Genomic DNA, 26,968 nt, shown 5'->3' on the forward strand with positions numbered 1-26,968 from the left:
GACTGGTGGTTTAATGTACGCTGTGATCTCTCACCCCGCCTCTATGCCATCAATGCTCGCCTCTATCAAACACCCAAAGTTAATCCAACGCGACCACATCGAATCATTACAAAGCAACTGATTGATGATATTTTCAATTAATTGCATCATCACCAACAATTGCACTCAAATATACTGAGATATTCCCTCCTCCCATCTCTTCCATACTATGTATACACTTTCATGGATTTCTTCCTCTCAAAACATTTTTTTTCACCATCATTTTGTATAGCAATTAACTTGGTTAATTAAAAAGATTTTGCAGACATAAAAACGGCACGTACAATGTGCAGAAGTTTAGAGAAAAAAAAATCTAGAGCAGTGCCATCCAATACAATCACTTTTCTTGAAGACAAAAAAATATCTTTCCATTGCACTCTCTTAAAAAATACTTTAATAGGTACCTACTGAAAAGAACTCACAAAACACTGAGAGAGTGTTGTTTGACGACAAAAAAAGTACAATTAATTTGGATCATTAAATCTCATCAAAATGTCTTAAGTTAAGAAAATATAAATTCCTTGTAAATAAATACTTTATGTAAGTTTTTTTTTTATATACAAAAAGTGATTAAAAATAATAAATAAAAAAAATTATGAGCGAAGTGGAAAGGTCGCTGGAAAAGTTCGTCTTTTCATTTTCATTTGTTGTTGCCCCTAAAACGCCTAAGAGTCTGCAAACCCACACAGGTGATCCGTTAATTCAAAAATTCACTTTCACTACAAATACTTGGCGCGACTTTGAAATAAATCGCATGTTAACAAAGAAGACCTCAACAAACAATTTAAATCATTAGCAGAAAAATTCCACTAACAAAGGGTCTATTGACTTGTTAGAGTGGAGAATTTATCCTCCTCAATATGAAAGCTAATGAAGGTGAAAGCTATGATGCCAAAAAAAAGTAGAGTATGCAGAATTCTTCAATCCGATATACAACCAAATTAAAAAGGAAAAAAAAAAAACGCGAAGAATGGCAAATATTTCAATCCAAATCAATTTCCGGATAAAATCTTCTTGACATGGAAAATGAATGAGAGGGATTTGCCTCGGTGGGCACACATTTAAAATCACTTTGTCAGACCTCTTTGCTTTGCAAGAGATATGCATGGAGCACCATCGTCAATGAAATGCATTTAGCTAAAAGAAAACTCACAACGAATCAAAAAGTCAAAGAAGTCAAGAATATAAATCAACAGCACGAGACACGTGTTCCTCACATTTAAATTGTTTACTCAATAATACTGAACAACAAAATAACTGAGAAGTACTCTGCGTTGATACCACTGCTTGGATTTAGAAAGTTTTCTTATAATCTTAAATTGAGATAAGATAAAATGTACAAAGGACTAATAAGAATCTTTTTGTAAGGTTAGTCCACTGCAGCGTAAGCGCTTAATCTTGAATATTTTACACGGAAAAGAATGAGCAAGAATCTATCTTTCTCATTTAGAACTTAGAATGATTCAAGAGGTTAGAACTTAGGTGTGATAAGTTCCTTAATTTTGCTTTCCTTCGCTTTGTCTTTCTTATTGAATCTGACATTTTGCCGCCAAATGTTTAATTTTCCCCACATTTCCCAGTACTCTGCGTTGATACCACTGCTTAAGCAGTGGTATCAACGCAGAGTACTAATTCTATTTTTTTCTTGACAAATATATTAATAAAAAATTGTGGCGGCCATATTGACTAAAGGGCTTGACAACATATCAAAATTTCAGACCTCTAGCTATAATGGGGCTAAGATATAGCGAAAACAAAAGCAGTGGTTATTCAACGCAGAGTACTCGGACGGAGGTGTGGGGGGGTTGATTTGACTTCATAATCGGATGTCTTTCAGCCGATATTTTAACTTTTCCGTTGACCGCAAGTCACTATCTATCAACGTTCTCTCGCAATTTAGCTTTGTACTACAGACGCCCGGAAAAATATGTTTGGCGCATACGTTTTTTGGAATGTGCGGACACTAATTCGTGCTCGTTCCAAGTTTAAGCACGATCTGACGACTTTCGATTTTGCTCGGTACACAAAAAGCTGTGCCTAAAAGAAACACAGCTTAATCATTCCTAATTCAAGAATTTATGATTTTATTCTAATATAGATTTTTTTTTAGATATGTTGAAGAAAAAAAGAACGCTTTAAGAATAATTAGTATATTTGTCGCGAAAAAATACAATTTATTCTTGATATTAGAATGATTTTATTCTTTTAAAGATTTTTTGAAAGATATTTTGAAGAAGGAAAGAACCTTTTAAGAATAATTAATAAATTTGTTGCGAAAAAATGGAATTTATTCTTCATTTTAGGATAATTTTATTTTAATAAAGATTTTTTTAAAAGATATTTTGAAGAAGAAAAGAACGCTTTAAGAATAATTAGTATATTTGTTGAGAAAAAAAGGATTGATTCTTGATTTTGGAATGATTTTATTCGTCTAAAGAATTATTGGGTGAATGGAAAAGAAAGTGGTACTGTAAAGTGACCTCAAATCTAACTTAAAAAAAAAACAATTTTTTCATTAAGAACATCTGATTGTCGAGAATATGGAAGTTCTGACTCTTTGGGATGAAATCAAGAGATAAAAATTCTTGTAGTCAGAACCGCCAGAACATATAAGAATCACTTCATTATTAGAAAACAGAAGTGACCAAAAAATTTACCAGAATTCTTTGAATTTTCCCCCCTAATTCTCCCGTAATGTCTAAAAATGGAAATTCTGGCACTTGAGATGGGATATTATTACTTATTAATTAATTTACGTTCAATTTATTTATAATTTTTTTCATAAAAATAAAATATTTAATTTGATGGAATTTTCCAACGACTTTCCGCGGAAATGTCATATTGTGTTTTTTTGGTGGGTATATGTTTCAATAGTTTCAGCGTTTCAAAGAAGATAGTTTAGTTCAAAATATTTCCGCCTCCATGAGCCGGGGGCGCCGGTGTAAAAGCATAAAATTGTACTGCACAAGGCTTTACACCAGGGCCCTGATTTCTACACCGCAGCGATATTATCACGCTCATGGTTTGAGTTTGTTTTTCTCCTCCACTTTTTGCGGGGAAAAGTATAAAAAATCTTATAAAATGTAATGAAATATTCTAAAACCCATTAAAATAGCATTGCTCCCTCGTGGAGATAGGTTCTAGTGCTATTTGAGATGGAGAAAATTGAAATAACATAAGAATTTACACATTTATTTATTGGATTATACCATGGAATTCAAATTATAAAATTCCCGCCATGACAAATTCAGTGCCAAAATATCATTTGAGGTTATGTTTATTTTTTTCCCCTTCTCCCGCAATCTGCTATGAATAATAATGCCCATTTTATTTGCACTTAAACTGATACAAAACACTACAAAACTATTTATTCTTATTATTTTTGAGTTTTAGGATGATTTGAGACATTAATTAGTGCAAATCACCCAATAATTCATAAGAGAGCTTTGGATTTGACATCTTCGAAAAAGCTCTACACAAAAATTGTCATCCACTTTTCACTCCCCGCAACAGAATACAAATTCGAAATTCGGAGAAAACGAGATTGTGAAAAGTTTCACATGAATTTATCACCGGCGTGATATTCTCCTGCTAAGAGAATACAGCCCCAGGCGGTTTTTATCAACGGCATTCATTTTCCCCCCAGAGCCCCCCTTCATATAGCCCCCATATAAAATTCATGCTTTTTTGACTACTTTTTGAATTTGGCGCCATAAATGTTGTGCGAAATTCACTTTTTTCCTTTACAATTTTTTTAATTTTGATAAGTGCATGCTTCATCACAATTTTTCTCTTTCTAAAATTTGCGCGAAGCGCAACAAATTCTCGCGAAGCATTTCTTTACTAAAATTCATTACTAAAGTCCAGTCAGTGCCAGTTTTAGTAATGATAACGAAAATATGAATTACAGTGTTAATTACCTAATTGTTTAATGATAGTTTTTCAATATAAAAATATTAATAAACTTATTGAAGAGTTTGGATTTTCCATCAGAAAATATAACTTTTTTGCCCATTCAGGAAGAAATAAAAATATATATGAGAGGTTCTAAATGCTACATTTTTTTTTAAAGATCTATTCGAGGAAAATCGGTGGTGTGGGAGTTCTTCACTAAGGACGCAAAGGCAATGACTCAATGTAAAATTTGTGGAAACGCTGTACCGTCCAGTGGAAACACCACAAATCTACGATCACACCTTCAGAATCACCATCCAAAAGAGCTGCATAGTGCAGAAAATGGTGATGAAGATGATTGCAGTGCGTAAGTAAATTGTTTTTGTATTCCCATTATTAAAAATTTAAAACCTAATTTCTTAAATTTAAATATAAATGTAAATTTGTCTTTTTTTAAAGTACTGTACCGCCCACTGGGCAAACGAAAATTCAAGGATTTTTTTTAAAAAGGCTATCACTCCCTATCCAAGGGACTCGGAGAGGCGGCATGCCTTGAACTACGGATTACTGAGAATGATGGTTGAAGATTTTCAACCATTCTCAGTAGTCGAGGATAAGGGTTTGAGGAGATTCATAAACGAACTGGACCCTCGATATGAGCTGCCAAGCAGAACTTGGCTACGGAATACAGCACTGAGTCAAGCTTATACAGAGACCATGGTTGCAGTTAACCAGGTTCTACAAGAAGCCCGGTAATTATATAAGTGCTTTTTAGTCACCTGTTTAAGAAAATAATTAGGTTATCTGCAACAAAAATTAACTTTAATTTTTAATAAATTCAATAATTCCAAAATACAGTATTAGATCTTTAAATATTTCTAGAATTTTTTTTTATCTCTTCCTAGTATTTTAATATGACTTTCTTTGGATACAATTAAATCATTTTATACTTAACCCTTTCGCGTCCACTTTAAACATGGAAACATGAGCTCTTCTTATCACGATATTTATTGTCTAGATGCTCTTAGACGACTTTTCTCCGTCAGAACGTCTGCTTTGGCCTCCTTTGTGTGAATTTGATGCATTTGTAACTTGGAAAAATACCCCTTGGGGCAAAATGGTGAATTTGGTGTTTTTTTTTTAAATAACTTTAAATTTTAGTAAAAAAAATTCCCTAATCACAATTGCTATTACTTACAATTTAGGATGTTTGATCACTCGTATTACCAATTTTATATAAACTAAAAAAATAAAAAATGCAATTTATTAAAAACGTTTTTTTTATATTTGGATTTTTTTTATTGAAAAAAGTTTTAATTGGTTCCTACACAAATCTATCATTCTCAATAGAAATTACAGTGCCTTGTTAAATAATTTCATTAAATTAAGATTAGCGAATAAAAAAACACAATTCACCATTTTACCCCAGGGTTGAGGCAAAACAGTGAAAGTGCAAGGGTTTAGAAAATGGCCTGAAAATGCATTTTCCCGTTGAGATAGAAAGAAATCGTCTGAGACAAAGTTGTAGTCCGGAAAATTTCCTATGAGATAGTCGTCATGGGGAAACTCAAACGTTTTCATAGAACTCAGAAAAAAATATCTCCCAAAAATTCACCATTTTACCCCACTTTCCTCTACCTAAGGTAGAGAAATCGTTAAACTGATTGATTATATATTTTGGCTACGATTTTGGATAAAACAAAAGGTTAAATATTTTTAAAATCCAGAGAGATTATTCAACAAAACACATACCTACCAAATACATTTCTCAACTCGTGAATCCCATAAACCACAAGTAGCTCAACTCTATCTCCAAGTTCGAACGAACCAATCACCGAACTCTCACGATATGCCAAAGAAGCATAAGCTTTCTGCAGTTTATGCTTCTGTGAAAATATTATTATTGTTTTTATTTTGCACTTGCCGAAAATATTTGGTTTAAAAAATTATAAATAATCCCTGCTAGGTGTCTAAAATACTCCCAGGAGGTACGTAGAACACCATTCTATGCTCACAACTGAATGACACTCCTTGGAAAATTCTGAATAATTAAGTTGAACACCATGAGAAATTTTCCTAACCTTCGCACATCCAATTTTGGCGTGAAAAATCAATTTTAATTAGTTAAAAATATCCAGAGCCACTTTGTACTTGTATGGCTAATCGCCGATCCAGCCACGAACGCGCCAATTTTGCGACTGAATTTTACTTAAATCCAAAAGGTGTGGCTGCGATTGATTGATTTCCCGCAACTTCCTTTCCACACCGTACAACACGGCAGATAAAAAAAATTTAATATGAAAATGTTTCTGAAGCACAACTCGCGAAAAATTGCGCAATCGTTAATTAAGATGAGCGTGCTTTCCCATTTAGCATGACGCTGGCGACTGCCCTGCTGAGACCCTCGATTAGCTGGCGGAGTAGGGGTGCAGTGTGGTTGATGCTGCAGAGTCACGCGCGAGGGTATGCCACGCCGGCTCCGAAGCAATCAGAATCCTCCTTGTCCACAGCTAAGTCTCGTGCGGAGGTTTCTGCGGATGTTAAGCCCATCGGGGAGAGGATAAAGGAGAACACGAAGACTGCCAGCTACACGGGGGTCATTGTGTTGGGTATTGGTGTCACCGGGTTCCTCTTCTACACGGTCTTCCGTGAGTTGTTTTCCTCCTCGAGTGCCAATAGTGTCTATTCGGCTGCCCTGGAGAAGTGCATCAATGACCCACGAGTTCAGGACGCCCTGGGGGCTCCCATTAAGGGTTACGGCGAAGAGACGAGCCGCAGGAGGCGCAGACATGTGGCACATTCCGTATACCAGAAGGACGGCGTCAATCACATGCGAATGCAATTCTACATCCAAGGCATCCGGAACAAGGCCACAGTTCACTTGGAAATGAAGGAAGTAGGTCAAAGGGCAATTTGGAAAAAAAATCAATTATGCGGCTGAGCTTTAAACTCATTTTCTCTTCGTTTTTCTTCTCATTTTGCATAGAACTCTGCTGGAAGCTATGACTATAGGTATATTTTTGTCCAGCTTGATCACTACCCAAAGACAACCATTATCCTCGAGGACAATCGTGGGCAGGATCCCCAGAAAAATGCTCCACTGCCAAGTTTGTACTGATGAAAATGCTTTTATTTAGAACTCAAAGTAATTCAAAAATAAAAATTTTTAAATTAATTTTAAATGAATGAAGTTTTATTTGTAAAAAAAAAACAGATGAAACATCAGGGCGAATGTTTCACACGTGTTACATAAAAACTCCAGTGACGTCATTGTTTGTAATTTTTAGAAAAATCCGATTGTTTCTTTAAAAAAGGTCATGATCTATATTAATAAAACAATTAAAAACCTTTTTTAAAATTTTATTTGAAAAAATGTCCCATTTTGCATAATTGAAAAGAAATTTCTTCGCTAATTTAACATTCTACGGAAGGATGGAAAAAGGATTCATTTTCGAATGAATTTTTCATGGAGTGTGCACAATAGTTGCATTAGTAAGCCTTTTTCCACGGAATTGATTCCCATGCTCTCACGATGAACTTACTGAAAGCATAATCTTTGACCTTTTGCACTGCCAGGAGAAATAGGACAGCCAGGCAAAAGTACTGAATCCACAATTCACGAACTTTTCGCCATACAGATGTGTGGTATCGTGCAGAAATTTCCCCAATTTCCACGTGAATTTTCACCGCAGCCACCCCATCTGTGGGCTCAGTGAACTTCTTCGTGTCCTCGAAGCCAATGTAGGCAGGATTCATTTTTAATTTCTCATAAACCTTCACGGTGCGAAAATCCCCAAAGTTCGTGGCATTTAGGTTGAAGGGATTGAAGCGTGACTGAACGTTGCGAATGAAGAAGGGGCAGTAGAAGGAGGATTTTTGGTGCAATTTTGCATGCGTGTGGAAGAGAAGTTGAGTATTTGGGGGGATGTTTGTGTGTTCTTGCAGGAAGAAGACCGTGGGGATGTCCAGGTGACAATCAGCCTTAATTGTTCCTTCGAACAAAATCTGCACGATTATTTCTTTCACCGCATTTTCCCGCGGAATGTCCAAATCAAATGATAAATCCATTGAATCAATTAATCCATCATTGTTGAAGTCTTCCTCGATGAACTAAAATCAAAGAGAGAATATTAATGGATTTACGTAGATAATTTAATTTGAAGGATTATTACAATTCGACAGTTTTTTTTTATTATGAAAAAAAATCTTAAAGAGAAAATCTGAGTAAATTTTATAGTTTAAAACTTTTTAGAGAATTAAAAAAATACTTTTTATAAAGTTAATTCAGGAAATTTTTTTTTGCTTATGAAAAAAACTTTCTAGACTGTAAAAAATAATTTAAATAGTTTTAGCACAATGTTTAAATATTTAAATTCTGCTCAAATTTTTCTTTGAAATAGGAAAACTTTTTTTTTTGGTAATTTGAATACTTTATTAACAAACAGGTTTTTAATATTATTATTCTTACTTTTTTAAACTTTATTTAATTTACACTAAACTTTACTAAATTCCCCATTTTGTAACAATTTGATAATAAATTTTCTTAAAAGCAGATAATTAACAATAAAAATTTTGCTGCACAGTGTCTTTCCTTCAATTCAGTTTTACTTTCTTCACTTTCTTTTTACCTTTACTGTGGAGCATTTTTGTGCATTTTCCAACAAATCGTTGACGTAGGGCAAGGATGAGCATCCTGCTACTTCATCATTCTCCAGAATCGCAATAAAATTGTATTTATACGTAAATGTTACATTGGGCTGCTCGTAGATGGTCACAGTTTGATGCCACAAATCTGTATTTGCAAAGATGACGATGTAGAATGGAATGAGGAGTGCCGAAAGGGTTGTAATTGCAACAAAAAGTGCCGCAAAAGAACACAAATGATGCTTGTACAATATATTAACACTTTTACTGTGAATTGTTAGCAATTTCATGATTAAAATAATTTATTTGTCCATTTAATTTACATTCACGTAATAATATTTCCTACTGTTGTTTATAATCGTTACCAAGGAGATTTTCGAAAGAAAACTCTACAAAACTTTCAAGCACAAGCTTTAAATTTAGCCAAGACACCCGAGACACAGAGATAGATGGGAGCTTTTGCTATTTGAATAAAATAATTTTCAACGGTTCTCAATGGAAGAGATGAAGAGGAAAGCAAGAAAAAATCAAGTAGGGGCCTTAAATGTGCGATAAATAAACCCCGAAACTCCCTTCTAATTTAAAAAGTAAGACATTTGCGTACATTTTCTGGAGCATTAATCGTTAATTGTTATTGGGAGACACATTTCTTGCGTCCCATCAGTGAACATTCTTATTTAATTGTGAGTTTTTTTTTCTCCACCTAAGATTTACTTGTGTTTCTACATTTTTTTTGTTCGTCTTCCTTTCCCCTGGTAATGAAGAAAATGAGAGAGCTGCGTTGGAATGGTTGAGGGAAGGAAAAAAAAGGAAAGAAATTAGCATTGAATAATTACTAATTAACAAAAATTGATTGTGTTTTGTGCCTCTAGAGTTGGCCAAATGGTTTCCCATTCAAATTTATTTTCACTGCAGAGGCAATAGTTTTCTTTAATTTTCTTTCCTTTTGCAATCTCTCAAGCTGAATTGTTCTTCAAGGAGTATTAATTTTATGTAAAAGAATTTGTTGCTGTGTGAGAGAAAATAATTTGATTTTTTGTGCATTTTCATACAGGTATCAGATTGAATGAATAGCTTAAGATGAATGTCATTTTATGATCTAAAAGGATCATTTTTTTCCTGAATTACAATATCAAGGTTAGATTAAATCTTAATTAAAGTCAGAAATCACGTAAAAAGAGCAACTGTCAGTTATTTTAAAAGAAAATGGCGACGCTCTGTATTTTCTGGCCATCTTCCTTGTGACTCAATTTTGATTTTTTTTAATTTTTAAGCCAAAATGATAAGATTGCGTTTCATTTTACTGATAAATATACTAAATTTTAATTGAGGTAACGCAGTTATAATCTCAGGAGATTTTTTGACATTACATAGGCAATTTAAGGCTAAAATTAATATTTAATTTTTAACCAGGCAACTCCATTTTCTTATCTAATTTTTTTTTAACTCTCGCATTAGAAAGAAACATTGAAACATCCAATTATTTTATTAATATATTAATTCTATAAATGTTTTTTGAGGGCATTTCTCAGTCAGAAAACATTCTTTGCCCTCACATAAATTAAACTCAATTCTGACTTGAAAAAAAATTTTTAAAATTTATTAAAATTTTGGTAAACAATGTTTCACGTTACTGGGTTAACGTATAACATAAAGAACGTTCAAGGATTAATTGAAACTTTAGGACAAGGAAAAATATTGATAAATTCTTATTAATCAAGGTAGAGGCGCCTGGTAAAATAAAATAATTTCGTAAATAATTAAAAACAATTTTTAATACCAAATCTTGCAAGTGGAGTCGCCGAGTACATAATGCGGCTTTTACCCTCTTTTATTTTGAATTAATTTAGTATAAAACTTAATGCATTTTTGTTTTTCCCTCTACATCAATTGCTTGTTAATTTCTCCAAAATTAGTTATGAAGATTGTCTTAAATAACTCATCCCCTTTAATTCTAATGACGTAATTTTACTTCCATAAATGAAAAAATGATTTTCCCACATTGACGCAAATACGTTTAATAAAAGATTAATTTAGACACCAAAAAAAAATGTTTATTTCTCATCATTATTCTAATTAATTGATTAGTTAATTGATTGGGATAATAAAATCTCAAAGGTGTGAGAGGCGTGAGATATCTCAGTGTCGTCAATGTCTTTTAATTTAAATTAATTTTCTGTATGGCATCGAAAAGGAATTTAATGATTGTCCATGAGCACAACAATGGGAGAATGAAGTGGCTGCGGGTGAGCATGGGATGTCTCCCTCAGCGTGATATTTACATTGTGTACCGTCGATTGTGAATTGAAATGATCAATTTGGAGTGTGGGGTAATTTATTTATTTTAATAATATAAATATACTAAGAAAAGACGGTTAAAGAAACCGCTGTGATTTGAAAGGAGAAGATACCTCCAGAGAGAGGGTCTGCTTCGTTACACACATGAAGAAGAAAAAACTCCCAGCATAAGCATAATTTTGATGGTTAAAGCCCGTGGTTTATTGAAATTTTGTAACACCTTCACAAAAATTTTGTCCACTCTTTTGTTGTTCACGATGATCCGACCTCCTGTCGACAGTCATTTGGGTGCTTTTGTTCTCCACCTTTTGAGAGGCGGTCAACGATAAATTCTCCATCATAAATGCGTGAGGTTTTTTTTTTATATGTAGGGGGACATGGGGCAATTTGTTAGTTTTTTGGGAGGACCATTTTCCTGATTTCCCTGAAAATATTTGAGTTTTCTCATGACGACTATCTTATAGGAAATTTTCCGGGCTACAACTTTGTCTCAGACGATTATTTTCTATCTCAACGGGAAAGTGCATTTTCAGGCCATTTTCCAAACCCTTGCACATTTGCCTGTTTCAAAAATCATGGGGCAAAATGTTAGTTTGCGTTTTTTGGCCTTAAATTTCAATTTTATGAATTTATTTCATCTAGACACTATAAAAGCAATTGATAATAAGATATTTGTGTAACAATTAGAAAATTTTTTTATTAAAAAAAAACAAAAAATAAAAAAAATGAAAAATTTATGAAATTGCACTTTTTATTTTTTAAATAATTTTATATTAGTAATAGCGAGTAATATAACATGCTAAATTATAAGTATTAGGTGTGCTGACTAGGGAAAAATAAAAAAAAATAAATTTAAAAAAAGTTAACAGCCTTAAAAACGGTTTCTAACATTTTGCCGCAAGTGGTACTTTTTAGTATCAGTGTTCTACGGGAAAACCCGGAAAATTTTTTCGGAAAATTTAGACTAGATTCGTGTTCAGCAATAGTTACTCTATCTAAAAATACATTTGGATCAAAAAAATTACAGAGAAATACGCCAAAATACGATATTGAAATGAAAGGTCAAAGTAACTTTGAAATTTGAAAAATTTGTTTTTTAAATAAATCCCAAAATATTAGATCAATTTTTATAAAACTTTATAGGCTTAGTTAGAGTTATAAAAGGTACCTTTTGACTAAATTAGAACAATTACGAAATAATATTTACTGAGATATTGGAGATGTGTGGTCTTGATTTTCTAACATTTTGCCCCATTTCCCCCTATGCCATCTCATGCATATACTCAATTTTCTGATAGAGCTATTAAATGCCTCCCAAACAGAAAATGGAAGATGTGGAGATGCTGATGGAAAAAAATGTGCCCAAATAGTTTTTGGAAAGTCAGCTCTTTGCCACCCATAAAAGTGTTAATGATTCCCCTTTACGCGTACATCCCATGTGGCATGTTTGATGACCCAGCGAGCGATCTCCCTGGAAAAACGTCCCGCAAAAGGCACGGATGCGTAGCTGAAATATATATATTTTATGTTTTTTTTTCTCCTCATCTGTAAAAATGTGGCCGACAAAAATTATGAATGAATGAATGAAAGGCCGCGTTCCACACCCTCTATACTAAATCACCGAATTATATGGCATAGCGCACGGACTATCCATATTTCACAAATTTACGGCTGTTGATAAGAACCATTAACGTGTCCAATGTCAGAAAGTCACATTCCCAATTCAACGGGTACGGATCTCTCGTGGCCAACACCTCCGCTTCATTCACAAACTTCCCCCCGGCGGAGGATGGGAAGGGGGAAGAGATTTATTCTGAAAATTCCAATATAGAAAAATTTGAATCTTTTGCTGGTATTTCCTCCATAATTCTCTCATAAGTCTCTCACCACAGATTTCTATTAATAATTTCATAAATGTTATGTCTTTATATCAAAACACACCGCTTTGTGGAAGATGTATTCTTTGTTGAGAAAAGGAGAAAGTGTTTTAAGAAAAATCTCAATGGAATCTCAAGTGGTGTAAAGATAGGGAGGGTGTTCTGTTAAACAGGGTGGTTCAATTGATTCACTTTGGGTCTTTCTTTCTTTGATTCACTTTGATTTTTTTATGGTTTATCTTACGCTAATCGGTCGATGATTCGCGAATCTTGGCCAATAATCCGAAGATTCTCCAAAATCCGTATATTTTTATTTATTCATAAATTCTTTAATTGTTAAGCAAGTCGAACAAACGTAGACATGAAAAAATGGAACAAGTGAGTATGTTTTGCAATTTTTATCTTGCCAGGAAGTATCTTTTGCCAGCTAATTGGCCACTGGCAAATGAGCTGACAAAAGATATTTTTAAAATTCTAGAAGAACTCATTGGTCGTGTTCCCGAGTTTATTAAGAATATTTTGTATTGAATTGGGCTTTACGAAATGGTTCTTTTTTTATTGAGTTTAGATTAAAAGTAAATTTAAAATTAATGCTGCCGAAATGTCAGACCAATTCATGGAAATTATGTTACTCTTAAACGAAATCTGCAGTATGAAAATTTTTCTCCACAAACCAGAAAAAAACCAAATCTTAGATGTGAGAAAAAAATATTTCCATGTCGTTCCGATTTTTCTGAGCTTCTATTTGTTCTAACTTTTCCACATTTTGATGTACATTGGACAATATGTATACATAAAAAACTATTAATCCCAAAATTTTTGAAACAATACAAAAACAATTTGATGAAAACTTTAAACCAAAGTTCCATTATTTGAAACATTACATATCAATGATTCGGCGATTTGGTGCATTGAAAAATTTGAATTAGATAAGATAAGATAAGTTTGTATAAGATACAGATTGCATCCGATTTGAAGCAAAACATAAAGAATATAAAGCGTATTGTCGAAGTATCACATCCAGAAGAAATCTCAGTTATTTCCTTGCCATTAAGGCATCATTAGAGATAAATAAAAGAGGAATCCCATACCTGTACAAAATCCCATTAAAGTTTTATAAAGTTTACTTTTTTACAAGAAGTTTGAAATAAAAATTTTCAAAAAATAGAATCAGTCTTGAAAATAAAAAGTACTCTGATGAAGAATTCGCATCAGAGCCTTCCGCAACGACTTACGCCGTAACAATATTTCGACGCCCCCGAAGATTATGAACCATATTCCTATCATTTAGCACAGGAGCATGGTTCATAATCTTCAGGAGCGTCGATTTTTATTACTTACCATGATAAAGATATTTAATATTTTATACGAGAAATCACGCAGCAGATATTATGAAAACACTCGATTTTGTTTAATTGCATATCCTGTCTTGTCCAGTACCTGATGGAGTCTCACAATTCATGAAATAATAGTAATAAACAATACTTCGAGAGTTATAGGTGTATTTCCCAGACTAAGGAAGCTTACAAATAAAATTTGTCAAAGGAAGACTATTTAATCCTGGCGTCGTTAAGGCTGTATGTTTAATGATCAGATCAGTTCGATCTCTGCGATTTTTGTTCTTATAAAAATTTCACTCCTCTGGAAAAAGCCAAGAGTAAGGAAGATTATAAAATTCATATTAGTCAAAAAGAATTAGCTCGTTCAATTAAGGCAGAAGACAAAGGAATTTCTCAACCACTACTGTAAAATTGAAGAATTTTTTTGTATGTTGTGCTAAGTAATTGAAACTCCTTTGTATTTGCGACCAATATTAGAGCAATAACATGTTTTCTTACATTGTATGTGCTTATTACTTCCTCCTTTTGCCACTATGTATGGAGAATTCTCCCCTTATTGATGGCAACGTCAGTATGTTAAGGAAAAGAAAGTGGTACGTGCGCGAGAAATCGATCTAGGAGTATTTTGTCGAACTTCTTCCACGTGCATAGCAGAAGCCTACAATTATCTCCGCACTATAATGATATTCTTATGCTGCACTCCAAAAAAACATACACAGGTCTTCCCTCTCCGAGTGCAAAGAGGTGAAATTTTTTGTACATACATAGTATGGATATTGAATTTGGACACAGTGTGTTGGCTGATTGCACGGTATGAAGATCATATTTGCTATGCGGTGAGCGTGTAAAAGAAGTCGCACGGATGAAAGTTAATATGAGCTCCGTGTAAACTCCTTTACAACACTGTTGCCCATACAATCAAAATGGTTATTTAACTCTTGGCGCAATGGGTGAGATGCGAATGGACTGCAGGCAAAGAGAATATACACCAAACTTGCTATATACACGAGTAATTGCTACCTAAACAACCTAATGACGTCAATAGCCTATGATTATGGGCAACACCTTTCTTTGTCTGGAAGCTTTTTCCTCTTTTGGGACCGTGTGTGTCTCCTCCTTTGTACATTCACAAAAATTCACGCCGGTGTTTATTTATCCCTCTCAAGATACCTATCCATGAATGAGGAGGCAAGGAGACATTTATCTTCACAATGATGATTACAATAATCGCGTCATTTTGTTACATACCGCAAAAGAAGAAAGTGTGATCCGGCAAATTGCAACCTTCCACACTCCTCCTACTCTTCCTTCTGGAATTTCCACCGTTGCCGCTCTTTTGCTATAGAATTAAGAATCAACCCCTAATGTTGTATTCCACACTCTGTGGGAATTTAGCGCTCCCACAAAAGACGCGGGTATGTGGAAGGATTTTTTTTCACGCCTACATTGTCGAATAGATGGGGGCCTTCAATAATTCACGTGCCCTTTAATTTTGTGTGAATTTGCCGATGAATCGCATGCCAAAAACGTGACTACGACTTTCCTCCAGCATCTTATCTTGAAATAAATTAATTTTGTGGCGAATTCGACTCTACCTGGGGACCCGTGTGCCTCGGTTGAAGTGCTCAAAAAGACGGTAATATTCCCTTTGATTGCGTGTTGAATGAATTATTAGTTGGTGCAAGAAAATTTGCATATCAACACTTGCACTGACACACAGCAACAATATTTGCAAATTCCCATCCATTGCAAAAAACGACCAACCATCGTCAGTAATTTCCTTCAGACCCGCGGAATTTTTCATCCCGAAAGAACCTTCTAATTACCCAACGTCATCCCGTAACTGTAAATTTTTGCCACTTGGCGGTACCCTCTAATTTTCTCGCCGAAATGTGATTATTTAAAACCATCAAGCACGGATGCTCAGTGGCAAAAAGGAAATCAATCTCCAGATGGAGGACAGAGGTGGGATTTTTTTCTGTGTGCACAAGGCAATTTAATCCATCTGCAGTTTTCGTGAATAAATTCCTAAGCAATGTGACATCATCATTATGTGGATAACCGAGAGAGAGACATTAATGATTATTTTTTTCTAACGATTTCGGAAACATCACGACAAATGCGTGAGCTTGTGGTTTTGTTATTAAATAATTTTATAAAAATATCTATAAAGGTCTATACTTAGGACCTCAGGCTGAAAATTAATTTTAAATTTGTCATCTGCACGGCATTAGACATTTTACAGTAGATGCTCTATAGTACGAACAACGTTTTGTCGAACATTTGCGGCATTTACTTTGCGTCAAAATTTAAATTAACACCCTTTCTCTAACGGCCATTTGAAATCACCTTAGCCGCATAGAAATTCCAAAGCCTCCAAAGAGTTATATATTTTGTGAGTTAGATCGAACTTGCGAAGAGTAGGAATAAGGATCGATTACCATTGATGATTATTAATTGGGCGGGAAGGAGGTACGATGCGGCTCTCAAACTCGTCCACTTTCTTCTCATCTTTTGCACACGAGAGCGCAACACCTCGGCGTTTGGCATCAAAGGACTTTTGCCGGTGTATCATTAAAATATTTGTGAGTACGCAAAGGGATTAGTTGATTGGCGATGGTGAGAAGGTCTTTTATGAGTGTTGCAAACACAAGTTCTTCTCCTTTTTTTTTCAACCATCTCTGCCTCGCCTCTTCACCCGCCCCGAAGACACCGAAATACCATCATCAATGAGAGTAATCATTTTACCCAAAAAAAAAAAGACTATTTCTGTGCAGATTGGTGGTTGATTAGCTATTAGGAAATACATATTTTGTACTAATGGTGCGGAAGATTATAAAGGAACTATGAATTTATTTACACTAATTCAATTTTAGTTATTTTGTTTCTTTTTATTTTGTTATTTCTTTCACAGTGGGTAGACAGGGGTCTTTCATTTGAAGGAATTTCAGGACTTTCAAAGTTTTTCATATTAGGCCAGGAAAATTAGCCAAAAATGGCGGAAAAGCTTACACAAATTCCTAGACGGCTAAATTTTGCACCATTCGATAGCAAAAATTAAAAGAAATCTTGTTCGTTTAGACGAAAACTGCGCTTATGTGGTTGCTTTTTCCATAAAATGCGATTTAATATTTTCCATACAATTTCTCGTAATTTTCTAGAGAAGCCATTGAATGAACAGGTGGCGCCGCGAGTAGCCAAATAATATCCAGTAATATCCAGCATCCGGTTGGGTTGATTGAAAACAAGATGTATGCACCGACGGAGATTTATTTTAATATTTAAAGGAAATCAAAGAAGCGTCCCGGTGTGGCAATAACAATTTTACAACACGATCAAGGTCACATGCTTGTCCAAAGCGTGGGGCACCACCAAAAACCCACGTATTCCGGACGTACGGGTATAGACGCGAACACAAAAATGAAAACAAAAACATTTATTTTGAGGTTCAAAAATATCAAATTGAATTTCTTAGTTGAACTACTCGCGGCGCCACCTGTTCATTCAATGGCTTCTCTAGAAAATTACGAGAAATTGTATGGAAAATATTAAATCGCATTTTGTGAAAAAAGCTCCACATAAGCGCAGTTTTCGTCCAAACAAACAAGATTTCTTTTAATTTTTGCTGTCGAATGGTGCAAAATTTAGCCGTCTAGGAATTTTTGTAACCCCATAACTTAACTTTCCTGGGCTATATTATTGATTGAAAAAAGATTTCATAAATTGCGAAGGCTACTAACTAGTTATACTTTGACTAGGCAAATTGATTAAAAAATGATAAAGAAATATTTTAAAAATTGAGCGTTTGGCTCAGTGTACGACCCATTAATCCTTAAAAGGTTAACCGAGATACGCTCAGGAATTTATTATTTTTTTTTGCAAAGTCTGACTTCAAAATTTTATAGAAAAGTCAATTCTTAACAAAATTTTTTAAAATTTCTCACGTGAAGTTCTTAATTTTGCATTTTTAGTGAATCTAAACAACTTTTGAGAAAATAAAAACTTTTTCTGCTAGTTTTCAGTACTCAAATTCGAAAAAAAAAAATTCCAATTGTACCTACAAAATTAGTACAAGGGCAAATCTGGGTTAAGCTCAGTGCCTACTAAGATTGTTAATTACTTCATTGAACAAATCGTTTTATAGGGCACTTACTGTATTTTTTAACCAACACTATGAAATTTTATTTTTCGTGTAAATATTCTTTACAATTTATGGCCTTAAAACTGAGATACTTACAATTGAAAAAAGAAAATGAAAATTATCTAAAAAAAATTATATGGAAAGTGTGAGAAAAATGTTTCCCTTCAATCACACAAATTCTTTTCATTTAGGGTATCAATTACAGCCGTTGATTGTTGCACGAATGATACATTTTTCAGCACTCGTTTTAAACGTCTAATTAGACCTTCGGTTGAAGAATTTTTTTATCTTTTTTTTTTAAAGTAATTTTTAAACCGCCTGGCACAGGGGTTGCATTAGGCTGGGCACTACCATAGAAGGGGGTGGTTTTTAAAAATGGTTTTCACTGCGGTTTACACGCATCTGTGCAACGGATTAGGTGGTTATTTTTTGTATATTATTTATTTCTCTGGAAAGAGGAATTGTGGGAGGGAGAGACTTTCCATATTTGAGAGAAGGTGGTGGCAGCTGACTTGAAAAAAATAACAAACAGTGGTTGAAAAGGCAAATATAGATGGTGGTGGTAGTATTTGAAGAAGGTTTAAGGGGGTGTCCCGGGAGGATATTGTTGTGTACAACCAAAATAGATCATTTTGATGCAATTGAAAACATAAGGGCCATGCGAGAGGGTGGATCCTGTGGTTGTTTTCATAGCATGTTACATGACAAGAGGGGGTTGCTTATTGTAATATAAATTTTCCTTCAATATTGAGCCATATACGAGGGTTGCTTTTCATGGGAGGCAGGAAGCTCAATTGAACACTATATTGCATGCATAAGTAGTGTTTGTGTGCGTATATATTTCATGATTAGGGGTTGTTTGTTATATCAGGCTCTCACCTTACGTGAAGGAGGTTCTATCGCACTTGTTTTTTTATTACGATCTTTTACAATGTTTTTATCTCTGTTCTTTAAGTGGATAGAAGAGTTCTAATAAGAAGAAAAAGTTCGTCTTAGAACTTCGTGAAGAACACCTCCACAGCGTATGATGATAGTTAGATGACTCTATATCCTTCCTAAAAGACATTCTAACGATAAAATTCTTCAATAAATTTAATTTTTTCTGGGAATATCAATTTTTTGTGGTAAAAAAACCGAAAAAGGTGTGAAAGGTTCCTCATACAAACGCGTTCACATTCTTAGGAGTTTTATGTAGTGTATACGGATGGTGTCAGAATTTCGAAAAATTATGTCTTCCGCTGGGATTTTTCCCCATACATATACTCCTGTGGTCATCATGAATGGAGCAATACGCGGTGGAGATGCGCAAGAGAGAAAAAAAGTCACGAAATTATGGATCGAATATAAAAATGAAAATGACTCTCAAAAAAATATATCACATTTCGTAGCAAAAGCTGTGTGGACTTCACAGCGGGTGTATTGTTATGAGGTGGTCAAGAAGTCTCTCTTTTCGTTCATGGCATGGAATTCCTGCGTGAAAGATGAGGAGATGGTCCACCCGGGGCCCATTAATTTGGCCATTTGATTGGGGCGCGAAGAACCACACCATACGACTGCCCAATTGATTCCACATGACTTTTAATTAATTGTCGACTTTTTAATGAGCGCGTGGGCCCGGCCGGACCCCGCTATGGATGACACATTGCTAATTAATTGTTATTTCTTCATCTCTCCCAACCCCACACACACCCAACACGTGATAGTAGATCAGCCTCTGCTCCCTCTCCCAAAACAGCCTCAACTTCTCTATGCAAAAATCCCCACCGTGTTGAGGTTTAGCAAGAACCACGGTAAGAACATTCTCGCACACACGAGATTCTGATAAAAATCTCATACATTTGCATACCTAATCACTTTCTAATGTTTATTTTCACAAAAATTTCCCTCTGCATCGTGGTTTATTTTTTTAGCTCACCGATTAAATATACATAATTAGATTAATTAAATTAATTTTATTAACTGATGATTGCTTTCAGCATGCAAATATGTAATTTTATCGTATTTGATGGAAAGATTTTTTTTTCACAAACAATTTATAACTCTTTCTCAAACATAAATACCTCCCCACACACATACATAATTTTCATATAAATTATTATGGTGAAAAATTAGCTGAGAAGGAAAAATTTCCTTCTCCATCGTGGTGCTTTGGAGCTCTGCACAAAAAATACGGAGCAAAATTATTATGTACATTTAACTTGGGAGTAGAGTGGAAATTAGATCACTGCGCTGGGGATTTTCTGGGGCGTTCTGTTGCTTTAAGAAAAAAAAATGAAACAAAAGTCTTCAACAATATTCGAAAAAAGTGTGATGAATAAAATAAAAGATTGTGAAAACGATGAAAACTCACCAAATGTTTGCTCAAAAATACAAACAATGACGTCACTATTATTTTTTTTGTTGAAATCGTGAAACATGAACGCTAATATTTCGTCAATGATTTTTAACAATCTCTTTTGAAACATTTTTAAATTTTCTTTGTCATATTCTTATTACAACCGCGATTGTTTTTATTTTCTGCTGGAAAACCATTTATCTAAATAAAAATGTTTCAAAAATACCTAGTTCAATTTCATTAACGAAACATTACATATGTTTCATAAACTGACGTATTTTTTTCCATTTTTGCATGATCGAGTTAATGTTTTAGTATTGTTTTTTAAAATTATTTTTGTAAAAAAGATAAATCTGTTTGGCTATTTCAGAATTTCTTTGATCCCTGATAAGGTTATCTTTGTTTCGTGTTTTTTTATTTTTGTTTTATACATTTAATCCATCACGTCAGCATGAAACATTGAAACGTGCTGTCTATTCTTGGAGTTTTTCTTAATACAATTTACGTTTTTCCATTAAACAAAAAATGTAAATTCTAGAAAATAAACTGAAATAAATTGATCAGCATGTGATCCAATGAACGCGAAAGGGTTAATTTTGCATTTGTTGTCATAAACGTCATTTTTAACGTTTTTATTTGCAGAATTATAATTCAATTAATTCACAGGTATAAAGATAATTATTTTTAAACTTTTGAAAGCCACAGAAGAGACCCTATATAATTTAAAAAAATAAAAAAAGGCTTTCCAGCACGTCGTAAGCCGTTAAATTTTTCCCCAACGCACACCTCCTGTGAAAATTGTGTTGGTAGCAGAAGAAAGTCCTTATCAGGGGAGCTTCAATAAATTCATACGTTATCTGGCGAGAGTTTTGTACAACAATAAATTCTAATTCACATAGAAAAACTTTCTCACAGAGGGATACTCACTTTAAATAGTATTATGGATTTTTGCACCACAAATTGTGCCCTGAGGGGGGCGCATGGGTGTGCGAATTCCGAGTTCGCACTTTTACACCAAAAAAACCCTCGGTCCCTCGCTCTCATTTTGTACCCCCCGAGGGGGTGTCCTCTCTATCTCCCCTACAAATCAACAAAATGCGGCGTGTTCGGTGTTTTTTTTTTTGTTACCACACAAGCGCATTTCCCAAAGATGCTACTTTTTGAGTTAATGTGCGAACCCCCCTGAAGAGCGACCAATTAGTGTCTTCTGATAAAGTGAGAAAAGTGGGAAGGAAAAATTGTGACTCATGCCGGGGGCGTCGTATTATTTTCTCCAGCAAACAAACATGGAATTGTTTGGCAGAAATTATGGGAGGGAATTATCGGGGAGTCCTCTGACCAGAATGGCATAGCATAAAGCACAGAATCATCGCATCGCCGGTAGCATTGCATATTTTTTCGATTAGTCTCTTCGTTCAATTTTCTCTATTTCGCGTGGAAAATATCCATTCACCCACACAACACCGAAGGAATTCACCACCAATTTGCGTTTCAGCAACCACCCCCTGTGGCAAGAGATCTTCTATTGGGGTTAAATGCCAAATGAATTATGAATTTTTATCATGATTGATGCGATTCACGGAGTCACTCTGCAAGGAGGGATGCGAAACAAAGTGGATGTCTCTGCACCCTCATTTTTCTCATGTCGCCCAATTTAAGGGATGATTTTCATCTCCCTCGCTAATGTTAAATAAAATCATCATAAGAGAATTATGAAACCGACACACAATTTATCCGACATTTTGACTGCAATTAGGGATGGATATTATGTTGGTTGTATATACTTTTCTGTGCGCCAGAGGGTGGAAGTACGGTATGAAGTGAAATTGAGGAAGAGAAATTTTGAAACTCAATTTTCAATTACAACGCTACCGTGAATATTGCTTTCGCGAGATTCAATTTGATGTCTTCATTGCTATGTTACATAGTGCTCTTTTATGTTGGAATGTTTAGCCGTTAATGATTTTTTAATAATGACGAAAGGTTTATTATTTATTTTAGGTTAAAATTTGCAAAGTTTAGAAGGATTTTTCTTTTCTAATAATTTGGGGAGATTTGAGCTTTTAATTACTTGAAAGTTTACGAATTACCAGGCGTCTCCATTGTTTTACAAACAGAAGCATTGAAATCGTCTGTTGCTTCATGAATTCTTGCTTTTTAAATAAAGCATGAAAAATATTACGATGGAGGCGCCTGGTTCTAGCTCATTTATCCCTAAATTTCGACTTAACAATAATTAATGCTAAACCGGAGATAATCCTCTCTTCTCGTTGGTATTTCATTGATTCCAAATAAGTGATTTATTCCTTTTTTTAGAAGACAAAAAGTCCATAAAAGTTAACAAACTGGCAATTTGGTCGTTTTTTTGTTAAACAAACTGCACTGGAATGCGCAGCAATAAAGTAAGAAATATTAACGGCTATTTCACGCCGCAGCAAAATCGGTTTGGTATAGAGAGATTTGAAACAATGCATAAATCTCAGAATGGTTAGTTACACCATTTAGAAATAATCCCCCAAAAAGCTCACACAAGCTCTATGCGAGGATGGGGCATAAGAGTGGAAATAAAGTGCAAGCCAGAGGATGTATTGTCCAACAAAATTTACGACAACCAATCGTCCAATCAATTGCACACAGGGTGGCCCTGGGCTGTGAGGAAACATGAAAGTATACCCCTCCATATCCCCACCCAACATACACCCCCAATGTCCTGCTGCAATTGAAATTTGTTCAGCAAAACAATTAAACATTTTCCCGTGTACGCTTCCAATGTCCAAATTCGGGAAGATGGATGAGCTTTTGGGCTTCCCATATATATAAAGTGTCGCCCCAAAAGAGCCAATTGCTACCATTGGAGCGTGTTTGTACTGTATGTGTTGTCTGTTATTGTCAAAAATGGGAATCTGCGGTACAATTTATTAAATCAATTCCACTGGTCTGCCCTCCTTCTTCCCTTTTGCACTTGTTCCACCCTCTCCTTTTTCATGCACGAATTTATTGCCGGAAGCTCATTGTGCTTTGCGCATAAAGGAGTTGATGTGGGAATGTATGAAGGATGATCCTCTATCGCAGAACAATTTTAACCCATCTCATCTTGTAGGGGAACATAAAAAATAGAAGAATCGCGAGAGAAACTCCCCAATATCCACTGGGATCACATAGAAAAGTGCAGTGAAAGTACAGTCCGGGAAAACATAACCTCAATTTCGGAACAACATTTAAATGAATAGGAGGAACTTCATTGTGTTCTACCAGCGTTGCATCGGGACCTCTTGAGCTTCTTTATAACCTTCCCAACCTTTCCTGCCTACCCGGATGAAGATTTGAATGATTTTTGCTTTACAACTTTTGTCTTTCCGGACTTCTCGTTGTTGAGTTTTTTTTCTCTTGGAGTGCTTTCTCTTGGATATGGGCTCAACAGCAGGGCGTTTCCTGAACTTGGGTGGACGTTTTGGATCTACGGGGGCAAAAAGATTCCGATCTGACTCCGCTCCAACTCCCTCTTTGAAATATACAGCATCATCTTCATGTGGACACGTTAATTGTGGGAAACATATTCTGCAACATCTGTGCCATAAGCTTCAGATGTTTCCCTTGGCCAGAAAGGCTGTTGAGCACCACAAGAGGAGCTGATCCGGAGGCTTTGTCATCATCATCATCATCATGCTTGGCCGCCCTTAGGCTGAAATTACATCCATAAGGATGAATCTACAAAAATGAGAGAGAAATTGAATTCTGGGGCCTTGCGGGAAGCTTCCCGGAAACTCACCTTGAACGTTAAAGTAGGCCCTCGGAAAGCTTTGTTACTTTACACAAAACTGTTGATTACAGTTCCAAGGGAAAGCACTCCAAGAGAAAAAAAAACTCAACAACGAGAAGTCCGGAAAGACAAAAGTTGTAAAGCAAAAATCATTCAAATCTTCATTCGGGTAGGCAGGAAAGGTTGGGAAGGTTATAAAGAAGCTCAAGAGGTCCCGATGCCACGCTGGTCGAACATAATAAAGGTCTTCCTATTCATTTCAATGGTGTTCCAAAATTGAGGTTATGTTTTCCCGGACTGTACTTTCACTGCACTTTTCTATGTGATCCCAGTGGATATTGGGGAGTTTCTCTCGCGATTCTTCTATTTTTTATGTTCCCCTACAAGATGAGATGGGTTAAAATTGTTCTGCGATAGAGGATCATCCTTCATACATTCTCACATCAACTCCTTTGCGATTGTATGCTAATTGCCCTTCAGCGAATATTCAAATATCGCGGATTTTCTCTCCCCAAAAACCCGCCTCTTCTGAGGAATCAGAAGTCGCTTCTTTGGTGCATTTTACCTAAAAAAAAAATCCAATTATTCTCGCGCATGTTGGTGAAATAATCTCTCATGTGACTCTTTGAGCATTATGGATTTTTTTGGAGTTTCTTTTGCATAAAGAGGTGCGAGTAGTGTTGGCAAAAAGAACATGCCAAAGACTCTCTTTGTCAACAATCAATCATACACAGCTTGTGATTGCCACTAAAATTCATTTTAACGAATTGTCTTTTTTCACTCTTAAATACACGCGCAACTCCCTTTTGGATAATAATGAATCCCATAGCTTTATACACCGGCGGGAGATTGAAATATTTGTGTGGCATCATTGTCCATCAAATTCATATAAATCACACGCCATGATACTTCATAAAGTCTGCACACTTGACTTTTTTCTGTGCTTGAGGCTTTTGCTTCAACTCCCACCAAATCCTCCCAGCAGGTACAGTGAGGAGCAGGAAACAAACCAAGACGGTGTCTCTTTGGTTTTACAAGCGAAAGGTACGTTGAAGGAAATTTATGTTTATTTGCTTTTACAAGACAAATTGATTTAGCATAGGGTTTGAAAATAAATCCCTCTTAAAGCTAGTTCCATAAAATTCAGTTTTTCCGTTAAACGTGCAAAATTTGAATTTTAGAGATGCACTCCAAGAGAAAAAAAATCAACGACGGGAAACCAGAAATTAAGCAAAAATCATTCAAAACTTCATCCGGGTAGGCAGGAAAGGTTGGGAAGGTTATAAAGAAGCTCAAGAGGTCCTGATGTCACGCTGGTCGAACATAATGGAGTTCCTCCTATTCATTTCAATGTTTTTCCACAATTGAGGTTATGTACTCCCGGACTGTGCTATCACTGCACTTTTCTATGTGATCTCAGTGGATATTGGGAGTTTCTCTCGCGATTCTTCTTTTTTTTATGATTCCCTTCAAGATGATATGGCTTAAAATTGTTCTGCGATAGAGGATCATCTTTCATGTGTCGTTGCATAAACTCCTTTGCACTGCAACATTACCTTTACAACGGATTTAGCACACATCAATAAAACGACGTTAATTGAAAGATTAAGAAAAACTGAACTAGAGTAATTTGTTTCATTGTCAAAAGTCATAGAATTACGGTCAAAACCCAAATCATAATCTACCCACTGCTGCTTGCTACTGTATGTTGATGTACACGATGTGGCCCCAGATGATACAGCATAGGGAAAAGAGACATGTGTTATTGATTTGATGGGTGCAACCACCAGTTTTGAACGAATTTCTTTTGTTTTTCCACTCATATCCATTGCGTGGACATTATTTATTTATCCTATTTACATTCATATCACGCTTTTATGGCTGTTTTTCACCTCCACCCCGTCCACATACGCGAGGTACAGCAACAAACATACAAAAAAAAATTTTGCTCCTCGGTATCACTTAAAATCTCTTAAAATATGAAGAAATGCTCCAAATGAATATGGATATGCAAATTAGTGTCAGTATGGAACGAAAATTGATCGTTGGATGGTTTAATGCGCTCGGGTGATTCTGTCGCCTGTCTATCGATCTGTCAGTACATCAAATGGATTTATCTCCAAGATTTCACAAAAGGCGAACACACACGTACAAAATATTTATTTTAGATGCGAAGCAAAAATTCCATCTTTACAGAGATTGTATCCATTGAGATTAACAAGAAATAAGAAGAAAAAAAAGATCTCAAATCTATCATTTCATTTTACAGTGATTTCACGTGAATTGAAAGACCCTCGTGCCTCTGTGCCCCATAACGTGGAGTCTCTCGCATTGAGCAGTTGAGTGACTCCCCACAGTGGCAACTTTAAGTCAACGCCACACTGACTGCCCAGTAGCCAATTGGCTAATGAAAGCTCGCTTAGCAGCATTATGTTATGCTTCTCAAACACTCCACAGTTGGAGAAAAAAATGACCCGCAACTTCGTAATGATGTGAGGGGAGAAAGGAAATGAAGATGATTACACAGGATTCGTAAAAAAAAGGCAATGGTCGTATGGAGAAAAATGTAAATTTAGGTATTTAAATATATAGGGATACCAACTGAATTTTCTAAAAAAAATTATGACTGTTTTATTTTAA

At 35.2% G+C, this 26,968-nt stretch overlaps 3 protein-coding genes across 3 annotated transcripts in view; 1 reads left to right on the forward strand and 2 right to left on the reverse strand.

Annotated features, from left to right (window-relative positions):
- Positions 1-1,643: 1,643 nt before the first annotated feature.
- LOC129790123 (WD repeat-containing protein 19) overlaps positions 1,644-26,968 on the reverse strand; it is an 829,031-nt gene continuing 803,706 nt past the window's right edge. The window contains exon 5 of the mRNA XM_055827390.1: positions 1,644-1,683. The gene's annotated coding sequence lies outside the window, so the exon portion shown is untranslated. The remainder of the gene's footprint in view (positions 1,684-26,968) is intronic.
- LOC129790384 (mitochondrial import inner membrane translocase subunit Tim21-like) lies at positions 5,793-7,115 on the forward strand. The gene is made up of 3 exons (XM_055827867.1): positions 5,793-5,921; positions 6,307-6,829; positions 6,920-7,115. Exons 2-3 carry the CDS (start codon positions 6,308-6,310, stop codon positions 7,049-7,051), a joined length of 654 nt encoding a protein of 217 aa, XP_055683842.1. The 5' UTR covers positions 5,793-5,921; position 6,307; the 3' UTR covers positions 7,052-7,115.
- On the reverse strand, positions 7,278-8,867 carry LOC129791260 (uncharacterized). Its single transcript, XM_055829329.1, has 2 exons — positions 8,562-8,867; positions 7,278-8,043 (listed from the first exon to the last, which is right to left on the reverse strand). The coding sequence occupies exons 1-2, from the start codon at positions 8,865-8,867 to the stop codon at positions 7,423-7,425; spliced, it is 927 nt and encodes a 308-aa protein (XP_055685304.1). The 3' UTR covers positions 7,278-7,422.

The sequence above is a fragment of the Lutzomyia longipalpis genome, chromosome 2 (genome assembly GCF_024334085.1).
Source record: "Lutzomyia longipalpis isolate SR_M1_2022 chromosome 2, ASM2433408v1".
NCBI classification, from domain to species: Eukaryota; Metazoa; Arthropoda; class Insecta; order Diptera; family Psychodidae; genus Lutzomyia; species Lutzomyia longipalpis.

Bases quoted from the DNA above. Each gene is read 5' to 3' on its own strand.
- LOC129790384 (XM_055827867.1), top strand. From the start codon at position 6,308: ATGACGCTGGCGACTGCCCTGCTGAGACCCTCGATTAGCTGGCGGAGT. The intron at 6,830-6,919 runs GTAGGTCAAAGG...CATTTTGCATAG, and splicing joins TTCACTTGGAAATGAAGGAA to AACTCTGCTGGAAGCTATGA.
- LOC129791260 (XM_055829329.1), bottom strand. From the start codon at position 8,867: ATGAAATTGCTAACAATTCACAGTAAAAGTGTTAATATATTGTACAAG. The intron at 8,044-8,561 runs GTAAAAAGAAAG...CTTTGATTTTAG, and splicing joins AAAAATGCTCCACAGTAAAG to TTCATCGAGGAAGACTTCAA.